Raw genomic sequence first — 13409 nt, forward strand, 5'->3', positions numbered from 1 at the left:
ACAAAACAAAAGAGCTGGTCATTGACTTCAGGAAAGGGGGCGGTGTACATGCACCTGTCTACATCAATGGTGCTGAGGTCGAGAGGGTTGAGAGCTTCAAGTTCCTGGGAGTGAACATCACCAACAGCCTGTCCTGCTCAAATCACGTAGATGCCATGGCCAAGAAAGCTCACCAGCGCCTCTACTTCCTCATGAGGCTAAAGAAATTTAGTTTGTCCCCTTTGACTCTCACCAACTTTTACCGATGCACCTTAGAAAGCATCCTATCTGGATGTATCACGGCGTGGTACGGCAAGTACTCTGCCTAGGACTAGACATTGAGGCATGTTACCTTGCTTTTCTTTGGTACCGGGATGATAGTGGCCTTCTTAAAACAGGAGGTAACCTGAGATTGAAGCAGGGAGAGATTGAATATGTCTGCAAACACTTCTGCCAGCTGATCAGCACAAGATCTGAGCACACGGCCCAGGACACCATCTGGGGCAGGTGCTTTCCTCATGTTCCCTCTCCAGAAGACTGATCTTGCGTCATCCACTGTGATCACAGGTTCAGCTGTGTTGGTGGCTGTCAGGGTGGATGGTGACTATCCACTTCCCTTTTGTTCAAAACGCGCGTAGAATGCGTTAACTTCATCAGGAAGGGATGTGCTGTTGTTAGCTATGCAGCCCGACTTTGTCTTGTAGCCTGTTATGGCATGTAAGCCCTGCCGTAACTGACGGCTGGTCAGGGACTCTATTTTGAGTCGGTATTGCCTCTTGGCATCCCTCATAACTTTCTGAAGGTCATACCTCGTTTTCTTGTACAGATCAGGATCACCAGATTTGTGTGCAGCAGTCCTCTCCTTCAGTAGGGAGTGGATCCATGGTTTCCTGTTTGGGAATGTATCACGGATACATCCTGTTTGTTGTCTTCTTTGGTACACAGTCCTCCACAGGTAGGTAGGTGCCTTTAATGCACTGCCAGGGGAGGTGGTGGAAGCAAATACAATAACGTTTAAGAGGCATTTAGAAGGCAGCTTAACAGGCATAAAAATGAGGAATATGCAGCATGTACATGCATATGTGCAGTTTAAATTGGCATCATGGTTGACACAGATATTACAGGCTGAAGGTCCTGTTCCTGTTCTGCACAGTTCTATGTTCTGTCCTTTATAACAACCTTGTGCGTTTCCTCTGCTGTTGATAGAGCCATAGAGTCACAGAGCAATACCGTACAGATGCAGGTCCTTTGGCTCAACGAGTCCATGCCGACCACGGTACTCCCCCCACCCCGCAGCTAGTCCCAATTTCCTGCATTCGGTCCATATCCCTCCAAGCCCTGCCCCCCTCCCCTCCATGTACTTATCCAAGTGCTTCTTAAATGATACAATTGTACCTGCCTCAACCACTTCATTTGGCAGCTCATTCCTTATATTCACCACCCTCTGTGTGGAAAAAGCTGCCCCTCGGATCTCTTTTAAATCTTTCCCCCCTCATTCTAAACCTATTGCCCCCCTGGTTTTGGACTCCCCTACCCTGGGGAACAGATTGTTACCATCCACCTTATCTGTGCCTTTCATAATTTTAAGGTTTTCCCTCATTCTCCTACGCTCCAAGGGTCCAAGGGATAAAGACCTAGCCTGGCCATCCTTTCCTATAACTCAGGCTTTCTAGTCCTGGCAACATCCTCGTAAATCTTCTCTGCATTCTTTCCAGTTTAACCACGTCTTTCCTCTAATGGTGACCAAAACTGTACACAGTACTCCAAGTGCTGCCTCACCAACATCTTGTACAACTGCAACATAATGTCCCAACTCCTAGACTCAATTCCCTGACTGATGAAGGCCAGCGTGCTAAACTCCTTTTTCACCACCCTATCTACTGGTGATGTTGCTTTCAATGAAATATGTACTTGTATTCCTTGGCCACTCTGTTTTATTACACTCCCTAGTGCCCTACCATTCATAGTATAAGCCCTACGCTGTTTTGACTTTCCAAAATGCATCACCTCACACTTATCTGTATTGAAGTCCATTTGCTACTCCTCAGTCTACTTCCCTAACTGATCAAGATCCCTGAGTAATCTACGATAACGTCCTTCATTATCATAACACCACTTAATTTCATGTCATCCATAAACTTGCTGATCAAGCCTTGTGTGTTTGCATCCAAATCAGTTATATAAATAACGAAATACAAGGGCACACCATTTATCACCGGCCTCCATTCCGAGAAACAACCTTCAACCACAGCCCTCTGCTTCCTACCTCTGAACCAATTTTGAATCCACCTAACCAGCTCTCCCTGGATTCCATGGGACCTAACCTTCCAGATCTTGTTGAAGGCCTTGTTAAAGTCCAAATAGACAACATCCATTGTCCTACCCTCATCTACCCTTTTGGTTACCTCTTCAAAAAAGACCCTAAAAGATTCTTCAGGCATGCGTTTCCATGCATAAAGCCATACTGACTCTTTAATCAAGCATTGTCTATCCAAGTGCTGGTAGGTCCTGTCCCTCAGAATTCCCTCTAGTAACTTCCCTATCACTGATATTAAATGGTAGGGAAGTTACTAGAGGGAACTTAAGCAACCATGAATTTTTGTTTCTTCGGTAAATACCAAGGAGAAATATTTATTAAAAATTCCACTTATCTCCTGCCGTTTGAGACATAGGGGGCCCTGCTGATCTCCAAGGGGACCAACTCTCTCCCTAGCCACCCTTTTACTGTTAATGTAGCTGTAGGATGTCTTGGGATACTCCTTAAACTTAACTGCCAGATCCATCTCATACCCTCTCTTTGCCCTCCTGATTTCCCTCTTAAAAGTATTCTTAATTTTTTTTATGGTCATCAAGGGATTCACTCATCCCAGACACCTCAAACCCAACGTATGCTTCCTTTTTCTTGACCAGAGCCTCAATATCTCTCGTCAGCCAGGGTTCCCTAAACTTGCCAGATTTACCCTTCACCCTAACAAGAACATGCTGCTCCTGGACTCTTGATATCACACTCTTAAAAGCCTCCCACTTGCTATTCGTTCCTTTCCCTTCAAACAGGTTCACCCAATTGACCTGTGCTAGATCCTACCTAATTCCCCCAAAATTCATCCTGCTCCAGTTTAGGACCTTAACCTGTGGACCTGTTCTATCCCTTTCCATCACTATCTTAAAACTAATAGAATTGTGGTCACTAGCGCCTAAGTGCTCCCTGACTGTCACTTCAGTTACTTGCCCTGCCTCGTTCCCTAAGAGGAGGTCTCGTATTGCACTGTCCTGAGTAGGGTCCTTTATTTATTGACTCAGGAAACTTTCCTGGACACATTTCAGAAATTCTACCCCATCCCGGCCCTTAACACTCTGGGTGGCCCAGTTAAAACCAGAGAAATTAAAATCTTCCACTAATATAACCCTATTATTCTTACAACTACGAGCAATTTCACTACGCACCTGTTCCTCAAGTTCCTGCTGACTATTGGGTGGTCTATAATACAGCCTCACTAGAGTGACCCTCCTCTTGTTTCTAAGTTCTATCCATATGGCCTCACTGGACGATTCCCCCAAGAATGTCATCTCTAAGCACTGCTGTTAGGTCCTCCCTTATCAAAAAGGCAACACCCCTCCTCGCTTACCTGTACCTCTGTCATGTCTGAAGCATCTGTAGTTTGACTCGTCCTAGTTTCTGTTTTCTCTCCCTTTTTCAAATAGCAGGGATTACATTTGCCAACATCTAACGTAGGTGAAAAAATCCATAATCTATGGAGTTTAGGAAAATGATAACCAATGCATTCACTATTTCCACAGCCACCTCTTGCATTACTCTGGGACACAAATTATCAAGGCTTGGCGACTCTATCTTTCAGTGCCATTAATTTCTCTAGTTCAATTTCCTTACTAATACTAGTTTTCTTTAGTTCTTCAACTTCATTAGATTTTTGGTTCCCTAACATTTGTGGAAGGTTATTTATGTTCTCTACAGTGAATACAGAACCAAATTATTTGTTTAATAGCTCTGCCAGTTCCCTGTTTCCATTATGTATTCTCCTGTTTATAACCAATTGATAGTTTTTCTCAGAAAGTTGAGACAGGGATTGTGGGACAAATGTGTTTGTAATGATTCAAACTATCGTTTGACAAAATATCATCTTATTAGATGAGCATCTTTATTGCAGAACACTACTGCACATTGGCATCAAACAAGCAGAGGTACGTACTCTCAATTGATGGCTTGTGCCTCATTGCGCTGTTAACTTACAATTTTTTTTATTGGTTTCAGTGGATGAAATGTTCCAACTTTAATGAAACAAACCCATTAAACCTAGTTGATATTTGAAAATATACAATGAGGAGCTATGTTCTTAATTGATTCCATAATTACAATTTATATGATATCCAACATTGTTTTATAAACAGGTGGAAAAATGACATCTGCTCCACACAATTTTTCCTGGATTGAACCAAATAAATTAGCTGGAATGGCCTTGCCACGTTTACCTGCCCATTATCAGTATTTGTATGAAAATGGCATTCGACATCTAGTTACGCTTTGTGAAAGAAAGCCACCATACCATGATACCTGCCCAGCAGTGAAAATTCATCATATAAGGATCCATGACTTTTGCTCACCTACTTTTGAACAAATCAAGAGATTTCTTTCGATTGTTGAAGAAGCCAATGCAAAGGGTGAAGTAGGTATTAATTGACTTTCTATATTGAATAGATGGGTGATCTACTTATTTGAAGAGTATTTGTACACATGATATCTTCTTACTAAAACAAACACAATTAAATAGTTTTCATTTATTAAATAGTGTGAATTTATATCTTGCAGGTTACATAGCATCTGTAGAGAGAGAGACAGAGTTAATGCTTCAGGTCAGAGATCCTTCTTTCTAGGTTCTGATGAAAGGTTGTTGGCGAGAAACATTAACTCTTTTTTTCTCTCCACAGATGCCGCCTCGCCTGTCGAGTGTTGCTAGCACTTTCTGCTTCTTTACAGCATCTACGTTTTTTTAAAACTTGTATCTTTTCTGATTCTTTTAAAGCTCCTTTACGATGATACCTTAAAGCCAAAATTTGTAAATGTAGAGTTGTGAAATCTTGCTAAATGGTCAAGTTGTTCTTTGAGTTGGTGCCTTTTCTGTACGCTGCATTAGTCCAACAATCTGATTATAAAGTACACTGCCACCAGTTCATGTTGCAGGAGCTTTCATATTTTCAGACAGCAAACTTTGTGAAGTGCATGTTGTGAGGAGGTGGTGCAATATAGAGGGCTAAAATGGGTGTGGCACCTAAAGGTTATTGGTTTTCATTTATCTACATCATAAGACCATAAGATATAAGATGCATCCTTTGTTATTCTGGAGTTTTGGGGGTTCCACTAAGAAATAAACAGTGAGTTTATCCCCAGAATTCCAATGAATAAGATATGGCAGCAGGGGAGAATGTCTCCAACCTCCCTTAGTTGACAGTGGCCAAAGCTACCCAAAGAAATGTAGAGCTTGAGGTGATCTGAAATAGGCATAGAGGTAAATGAGGAACTTATTTGCACAATGTCACAGCACTTGTCAGTCATGAATTGCAGAGCATCATTTAGTTAATAGAACCAGAGATCCATTCATTAAAGTGAGTGTAATTAAATTTCAGATGCAGAGACAAAACGCCTACGTTATTGTGTGTTTGGTCCAAGCAAATGATGAATTTTTACAGCTGTACGAAGCTATCTTCTGCTTATTAGGTTTACATGTCTTTTACAATAATATGCTTATTTAACTATTTTATAAGATTATGGGGATAAAACTAACAGGCTCTGGATTTATAGAATGTGTCACTTTGTTCTTTTTATTGTTACTGGTCTTCCCCCGATTCAGGAATTTCCATTATCACAGAAGCTAATGCCTCATGTTCTTTTACCCTGCAACTCAAACTCATAATTGTTTGATATAATGTGCCTCTTCATTTTACTTCTTCACTGACCTCTGTAACTCCCTCCCTATTAACACTGGCCACATCTGGCTCTACATTGCTCTCTTGACCCCTTCTCTCTCTCTGAGGTATAAATGGAAAATATTGGCAACAGTCAGCAAATCAGGGAGGATTCATGGTGTGAGAGATACAGATCTAATGTTTCAGCTCTGTAAACTTTCATGAGATATCTTAAACAAAACCTTGAGAGATAATTTGCATGATGCAGGAATTGATGGAAGGGGAGGAAAGAACAAACAAAGGTCTTTCATTTGGTGGAAAGCAGGAGAGATTAACTGACAAAAAGGATGACTTTGGGTCATAAAGAAACTAAAGATAGATTTGGAGGAAGTGCATGCAGCCTGCATTTTGCAGTTAACAGCAAAAGAAAAATTGCCACAATCCTGAAATAAATCTGCTCATGAAGGTCCAGCAATTCTGATTAGTGAACAAATTAATCTGTCCTTTGCAAACAAATCCTGTAACTTGCAAGCAATGCAAGTTTCATAGGGGCTCCTGCAGTGACCAACAATCAATTGAAACCAATTTTTTAAAAAAAAAGTAGACCAGGAGCAACTGAATTTCTGAAGAGTGGTTTATTGCTGATCAATTCCAGTCTGAAACATCAGAGAATATTCTGTTTGTATCAATAATCAATTGCCAATAATAATGGTGTTTAATTGTTCTGATTTCTGGGAAATTCCATGACTTGACTTGCACAGAAATATGGAGATAATTTCACTTTCATACAACCATTTGTGACCAACACATTATGAGAGCATTTTTACAGCTGCATACCTGGTGAAAATCCCACTTTTCTAATTTTCTCTCTTCATTTATGATATAAATATAGGATATAAATATTTCTTTCTTTTCATTTTCTCTTTCTACATTGAATTTGATTTCAATCACCCCATGTTCTTCCTGTTTCTTTCTCTCATTGGAAAGGAAGCAGGTTATTGGCTCCCTAATTGCCCAAGGTACCCTTTTTATTAATGTGAACTTCCAATGATCTTTGATACAACAGTAAATAAGAACTGAAGGGTGAAGAAAAATACACGAGTCAGGCTGCAAATTTAATTGATTTGCAATGGACCAGCCGTAAGTTGGATACTTTGCTAGTTATAAATCTGTATCGAGTCAAGTGCTTTAACTTGAAAATCTAAGCAAAAGGCTTTTCTCTAAAGATAAAATCCAATCACAAAGACAAAATGTGGATATGGGGCGATTAAGATAAAAGCAGAAAATGCTGGAGAGAATTAGTTGATCATGCTGTGTGTGTGGAGAGAAACAAAGTTAACTTTTCAGGTGAATGACCTTTGGAAGGAGCCTGAAAATGTTATAGATGTGTAGGTTTATAGCAAGTACAGAGCATGGAAAAGGGCTGGAGGGAAGGGAAAAAGAGAGGATGTGTGAAGGTAGGAATTGAATTGGAGTTACATTATAAAAGGGAGACAGCGCAAGATAAAAGGTGAATGGTGAAAGATTAAATGGGACCTCCGTGCATGAATTACATGAACAGGCAGTTGCAGCAAACAATAAGGAAGCCATATAGAATGTTGATCTTTACTGCAAAAAAAGTTTGGGAACAAAACCAGAGATGTCTTATTGAAATAATACAGATCCCTGGTGAGACTGCCCATGGTATATTTTATACAGGTTTGGGCTCCCTACCTAAGATGGATATACTTGAAATATTTTTATTCCTAGGATTGGGGGTATTATCTGATGAGAGATTTAATCTTATTGATTTTATACTCTAGAGTTTAAAGGAATGAGGTGATCTCATTGAAATTCTTGTGAGGGCTAACAGAGTTAATGCAGGAATGATGTTCACACAGCTGAGTGTCAAAAAACCAGGGGCCACAGTCTTCAAATATAAGGTTGCCATTCGGGAATGAGATGAAAACCTTCTTCACTTAGAAGGTAGTGAATCTTTGGAATTCTCTACTCAAGGGCAGTGGAGGCTCAGTCACTAAGTATATTCAATTTAGAGACTGATAGGTTTTTGGTTACTGAATGAATTAAGGGACATGGGGTTAATACAGGAAAGTGATGCTGAGGTTATAGATAAGCCTTGACCTTACTGAATGGCAGAGCAGGCGTGAGTGACTGAATGGCCTACTCCTTATGCAACTGCAAAGTGAAGAAACTATAGATAGGTCTATTAGTGCTCTAAGTGATGGCAGCAGCAGCATCCATTCCCAGTACCATGTGTCCAAACAAATTGAAATATTAGTTACAATTTTTATTATCAAACTGAGTACTAAGTCTGGGAATATGGATAGAGGCAGATAAGCATGCACTGATTCCAGTGAATAAAGGGTCTAGAGTAATTGACCCTCCAGATTACACTAAGATTATATATAAAATTACATATAAGACATTTAGGACAGCGAGCCAGAAAACATTTTTATAGAATTAGGAAACCATAAAATGCATGTATGGATTGAAATCTAGTCCACTAATACTTAGGAATAGGTTATGTTGGTTGTTGAAGGAAATAGTAATTTGGACATCGTGCTGTGTGGAATTAGGACTGTTGATCACATTGAGGATAACAGCCCAACACCAATCGAGCCAAATAGCCTGTTCCTGTGTTAAAATTTCATAGAAATTAACAATTTTTTTTGTGCTCCTTGTCTTAATATAATAGTCTTAGTAATAGTTTTAGTCATATCCTTTGGTGCTTCATATTCCCATAACTTCATAAATAAATTTGTAATTTCTTTTATTCTACACATCACAAATCCATTAACAGTAGTTGCCAAATTGACTGTAATGTGAAAATGAGTTCTCTGCAACAGGGCAATTTTTTAGTCCCCAGGTTCTCTATGCTGCAATGACAAATTAAATGCAAACTTCCAGACTGTAGAGGAAAAGGACCCCTGAGGAACCACGGAACTGTTGTGAATAGCTCTAGAAATGTTTGAAAGAATGTAACAGCTGAGAATAGTCCAGTTGATAACACAATCATGCAAGATATTTTATCTTTTCATTTGAAATTCAATCTGACACCATTGTCTCTGGAGTAATATTTGCTTGTCTGAAGAAGAAATCATTGCTGTTATAAAGCTGATATGCTGTGTCCTGCAGCTGTAGTAATTTGCAGATAAATTATGTTACTCCTGATGGGTCAGTAATAACCAAACCCAAGGAATTAGTACTTCTCTCCTAATCTGTGATAATGGACTGTAGAAATAGGTGCAGGTCTCACCTGAACGACTGAATAGCAGCAACATAAATCACTCATCCTTTTGTGTTCTATTGAAATACAGACAGAGTGAAACTAACTGTTGTTTACTTCTGGTGGATGAATACAAGAGTGGGTTTATATACCGTAAAACGATTGAGATGTTTTAAAATGACAGGAGTAGAAATCCATTTAAATGGATTAGAACTTACTGCTAATTGTCAGTAATAACTCCTGCTCTTTAATGGGACCATTCAGAACCTTTTGTTTGTAGAGTCTTCAATAAAATACTTAATTTACTAAAGAAACCAATAAAGAATTAAACCGTTGGTCACTGACATTCTGCACTTGTTTCATGTTTATTGAGGAATTCACATTTGTTTTCTGGAATTTTTGTGACACTTGACCATTTGGTGTTTCTAAGATGTAATTTCTCATAATGTTGAGAGTAGGCTGTCTAACACTGCAAACATTAATAAAACTTAACATTTAATAATAAGCATTTCTTAAAAGGAGTTAATTTTAAGTATCTTGTTCATCATATTCTATTAATTTGTGTCAACGGGTAAAGTCCAGGGAATGCAGAGCTAACTGAGTCACTTCATTTGTTTCTAGGGAGTTGCAGTCCATTGCCTTCATGGTTTTGGGAGAACTGGAACAATGCTTGCCTGTTATCTTGTAAAAAGTAGGAAAATAACAGGCGTTGATGCAATTGAAGAAATACGAAGGATTCGCCGTGGTTCAATAGAAACCAGTGAACAAGAAAAAACAGTTGTACAGTTTCATCATCATATAAAATAATAATTTCTCATTACCAACTAAAGATTTTTCTCTCTCTAACAAGCTGATTATTTTAATGCATGGATATCTTCAACCCCAGAAGCTGGTACAGCTTTTTCAAGATTGGACATTTCTCGGATGCTTGATTATGTTTACCACTCTAGAATGTCAGTTTCTTTTTATTAGTTTCCTGTGGAGCTTCTCTATAAATATTATTTTTATGCTGCAGAGGTATGATCAGATGCTTTGACCGGTTGCTTGATTTCTACATGTCAGAATATACCTCACTGTTGTAATATGGCATTCTAACTATGATGGTATTTGTTGCCTCCTTGCACTTGAGAGGATAGAGGCATTTTAAGATCTGCTACAACATATGTAAATTAAATCACTGTAAACATTTAACACACAATTACAGCTCTAGCAGAGGATTAAATAAGCAAGTTGTTTATTTAACCATTATTTATTTAATTATTATTTGATTTCCATTCAATCGTTTATTAATTAAATAAATAATGGCTATTATTTAATTATTTATTAGATAATAAGTTGGCTTCCAAAAAGGCAATACAATATACTTTGCTGTATTATGAACATTGTAAATAGATTTTTAAAAATTTTTTTTCTCCTTGAAGAATTTACAGGGCAAATTAGAAGAACAGAATAAATTCCACTGTTTTCTATCATTACTTCATGTAGCTGAAAACAACTACAGAATTTTGGTGTATTCAGAGATTAATGTAAAATTCTGAAGTTGCCATCCGTAGTTTCTTCAAGGGCATCTTCAAGGACTTTCCAAACATAATATAAAATCATTGAACTAATGTTAATTTAAGCTTTTTGCATTAAATTTAATACCCTGAAAACATGGTGTTTAGCAAAATATATTAAAAATATTTGTACTTAGTGCACTGTTACAATCTCACTTAGGTTTCTTCAACTAAGCTTTAATAATTGCCGCTTAAAAAAAAGTTCTGATGAAATGTCATTGACCTGAAACGTTAGCTCAGATTGTCTCTCCAAAGCTGATTGTTACAGCATGGCACAAGTGCAGTCTTCCTCTGGAGCCTGTCTCCCACTACACTGAACATGGCAAGTGCCTTGGTACAAAGTCTATTGCATTCATAAAATAGATTTGACAGCTAGTGAGGCCCTGCTCTCAGGCTCACCAGCTGTCAAATGTTTCAAATGTTCACAGTCATTAATAATATCTCACCCAACATAAATCCACTTATCTTTGGTGGTTAAATAGAGAACATAGAACAGGACAGGAACAGGGCTTTTGGCCGATGATATCTGCGTCGACTGTGGTGCTGAATTAAACTAAATCTCTTCTGTCTATAAATGATACATATTCCTCCATTCCTTGCATATTCATGTGTCTATTTAACAGCCTCCTAAACACCACTATTGTATCTGCTTCCACCACTGCACCTGGCAACCCGCTCTGGGAACCTACCACTCCCTGTGTTTTTAAAAAAAGAACTTGTCCTGCACATCTCCTTTAAAATTTCCTCCTATCACCTTAAATGTATGTTCTCTCATATTTGACATTTCCACCCTGGGGAAAAAGATTTTGACTGAACATTCTATGCCTGTCATAATTTTATAAACTTCTATTGGGTCTCCCCTCAACCTCCGGCACTCCAGGGAAAACAATTCAAGTTTGTCCATCCTCTCTATAGCTCACACCCTCTAATCCAGGCAGCATCCTGCTAAACCTCTTCTGCACCCTTTCCAAAGCCTCCACATCCTTCCTGTAATGGGGCAACCAGAATTGCACACAGTAAATGTTCACAGGATTTTGGTGCATCCAGAGCTTAATATGGAACCCTGGATCTGCTATCAGTAGTCCTAAAATGTTCACAGTCATTAATTTAGGCCTAATTAAAAATAAAAATGTTAAGATTAAAAATATTTCAAAAACCTACATTTTAACTACAGATGAAAAGTCATCAACCTTGATGATCAGCTTTGTCCCTTTCTCCACAGATGTCGCCTAACCTACTAAACACTTGCAGGTTTTCCTGTTTTTATTCTAGAATAACTAGCTTTGTCTGTGCATTGTAATTCATTTGAATATTTCAAACTCTGGATTTTATTATGTTCTAATGATTGATATTTCAACTTATAATTTTTAATCATATCAGTTTAAAATGTCAATTAAAATTAAAAGTAGAATGTCCTGTTTGAGAATTCTTCAATGTGATCAGCTGCTAAGACCATTTGATGATGTCCCAGCTATTGAGTGCCAAAAATCAGAAAAGGAGTTCTCATTACAGAGATCATGAAATCTTTGAGGAATTACTTTTCCCCTAGTTACCACAAATTGCTGCCGCATCACCAGTGCTTGGCCATTAGTGCTCTCCAGAATGATTCTTGTGATTCTGGAAAGTTGAATTGATATGTTGGACTTTTATAGGCATGAAGGATAAATTGAATGCTTGCTCTTGCAGGATTTTTGCATTATTTTTATCCCACCCAACACATCCACTTACTTTTGGTGGTTAAAATCCCCTCGTAGTCTATACTTAAAAAAAAAATCAATAACTCAGAAATTAAATATGGCTATGTAGTTTGAAAATGAGAATTGCATATAACTCATTCAGGCTATATTTAGTAATGAGTTCTTTCTTTAATGAATTACTACAGCAATATTAACTTTTATTATTACTACAGTGTTTTTATGTTGAATATATGTAGAATTTGATTGTGGTGTTACAATGGCACTTGGGGTTCTGTTGAATCTGAAGAGTACAAGAACAAAATAATTGATGGAGTTGTACGGTCCAAAAATTAGGCCACAGTTGTTTTTGGACTTCCATTCTAGAAAATGCAGTATAACTATTGTAAAAGTAGAATGGATTCACTTATTTTTATGGCTGAGAAACTTCTAGGGATGAGGAACCTCAGCTCTCAAGTCTGTTTCTATTGGAGCAGAAAGGTTGTTGCGAGACTTAATAGGTTTTTAAGGAAGAAAAGACTTGCTTATTTGTGGTGCCTTGCATGATTTCAGGACATCCCAAAGCATTCCGCAATAAATAAAGTGTAATCAATGTGATCTTGTAGAAAACATGACGCTCAGTTTGCATGTGGTGAACTCCCACAGACAGCAATATAATGCCTAGATATTAAACAATTGGGTACAAATAGAAATGTGTACAGCTGTTTACATGGGACAATAAGCACAAAAAAAGTTGCAAGCCGGAAGAATGATGGGACATTACTTAAAAGGATAGCCACAAAGGATAGTGGATGTATTGATCAACATACATGAAGAATGGTTAATTTGTGGTCAGTTGACAGATTTAAACATAGAACATAGAACAGTACAGCACAGAACAGGCCCTTCGGCCCACAATGTTGTGCCGACATAGTTAATCTCTCCTACCTACAGAATGCCTATATCCCTCTACTTTCATATCCCATCCAAGCCCCTCTTAAAAGCCCCCAGTGAATTTGCCTCCACCACCCTATCAGGCAATGCATTCCAGGCATC

General features: G+C 38.4%; 1 protein-coding gene across 3 annotated transcripts in view; it reads left to right on the forward strand.

Annotated features, from left to right (window-relative positions):
• The window catches only part of dusp23b (dual specificity phosphatase 23b), a 31256-nt gene extending 18966 nt beyond the window's left edge, over positions 1-12290 (forward strand). Inside the window, exons 2-3 of one of the 3 annotated variants that reach the window (XM_052024350.1) lie at positions 4387-4661; positions 9746-12289. In XM_052024350.1, coding sequence (XP_051880310.1) covers positions 4387-4661; positions 9746-9931 — 461 coding nt within the window. In that variant the 3' untranslated portion in view covers positions 9932-12289. Of the gene's footprint in view, positions 1-4386; positions 4662-9745 lie in introns of all 3 variants that reach the window. The other 2 variants (XM_052024349.1, XM_052024351.1) reach the window with 2 other exon arrangements.
• Positions 12291-13409: the final 1119 nt, after the last annotated feature.

This window comes from Pristis pectinata, chromosome 10 (assembly GCF_009764475.1).
Source record: "Pristis pectinata isolate sPriPec2 chromosome 10, sPriPec2.1.pri, whole genome shotgun sequence".
Lineage (NCBI taxonomy): Eukaryota > Metazoa > Chordata > Chondrichthyes > Rhinopristiformes > Pristidae > Pristis > Pristis pectinata.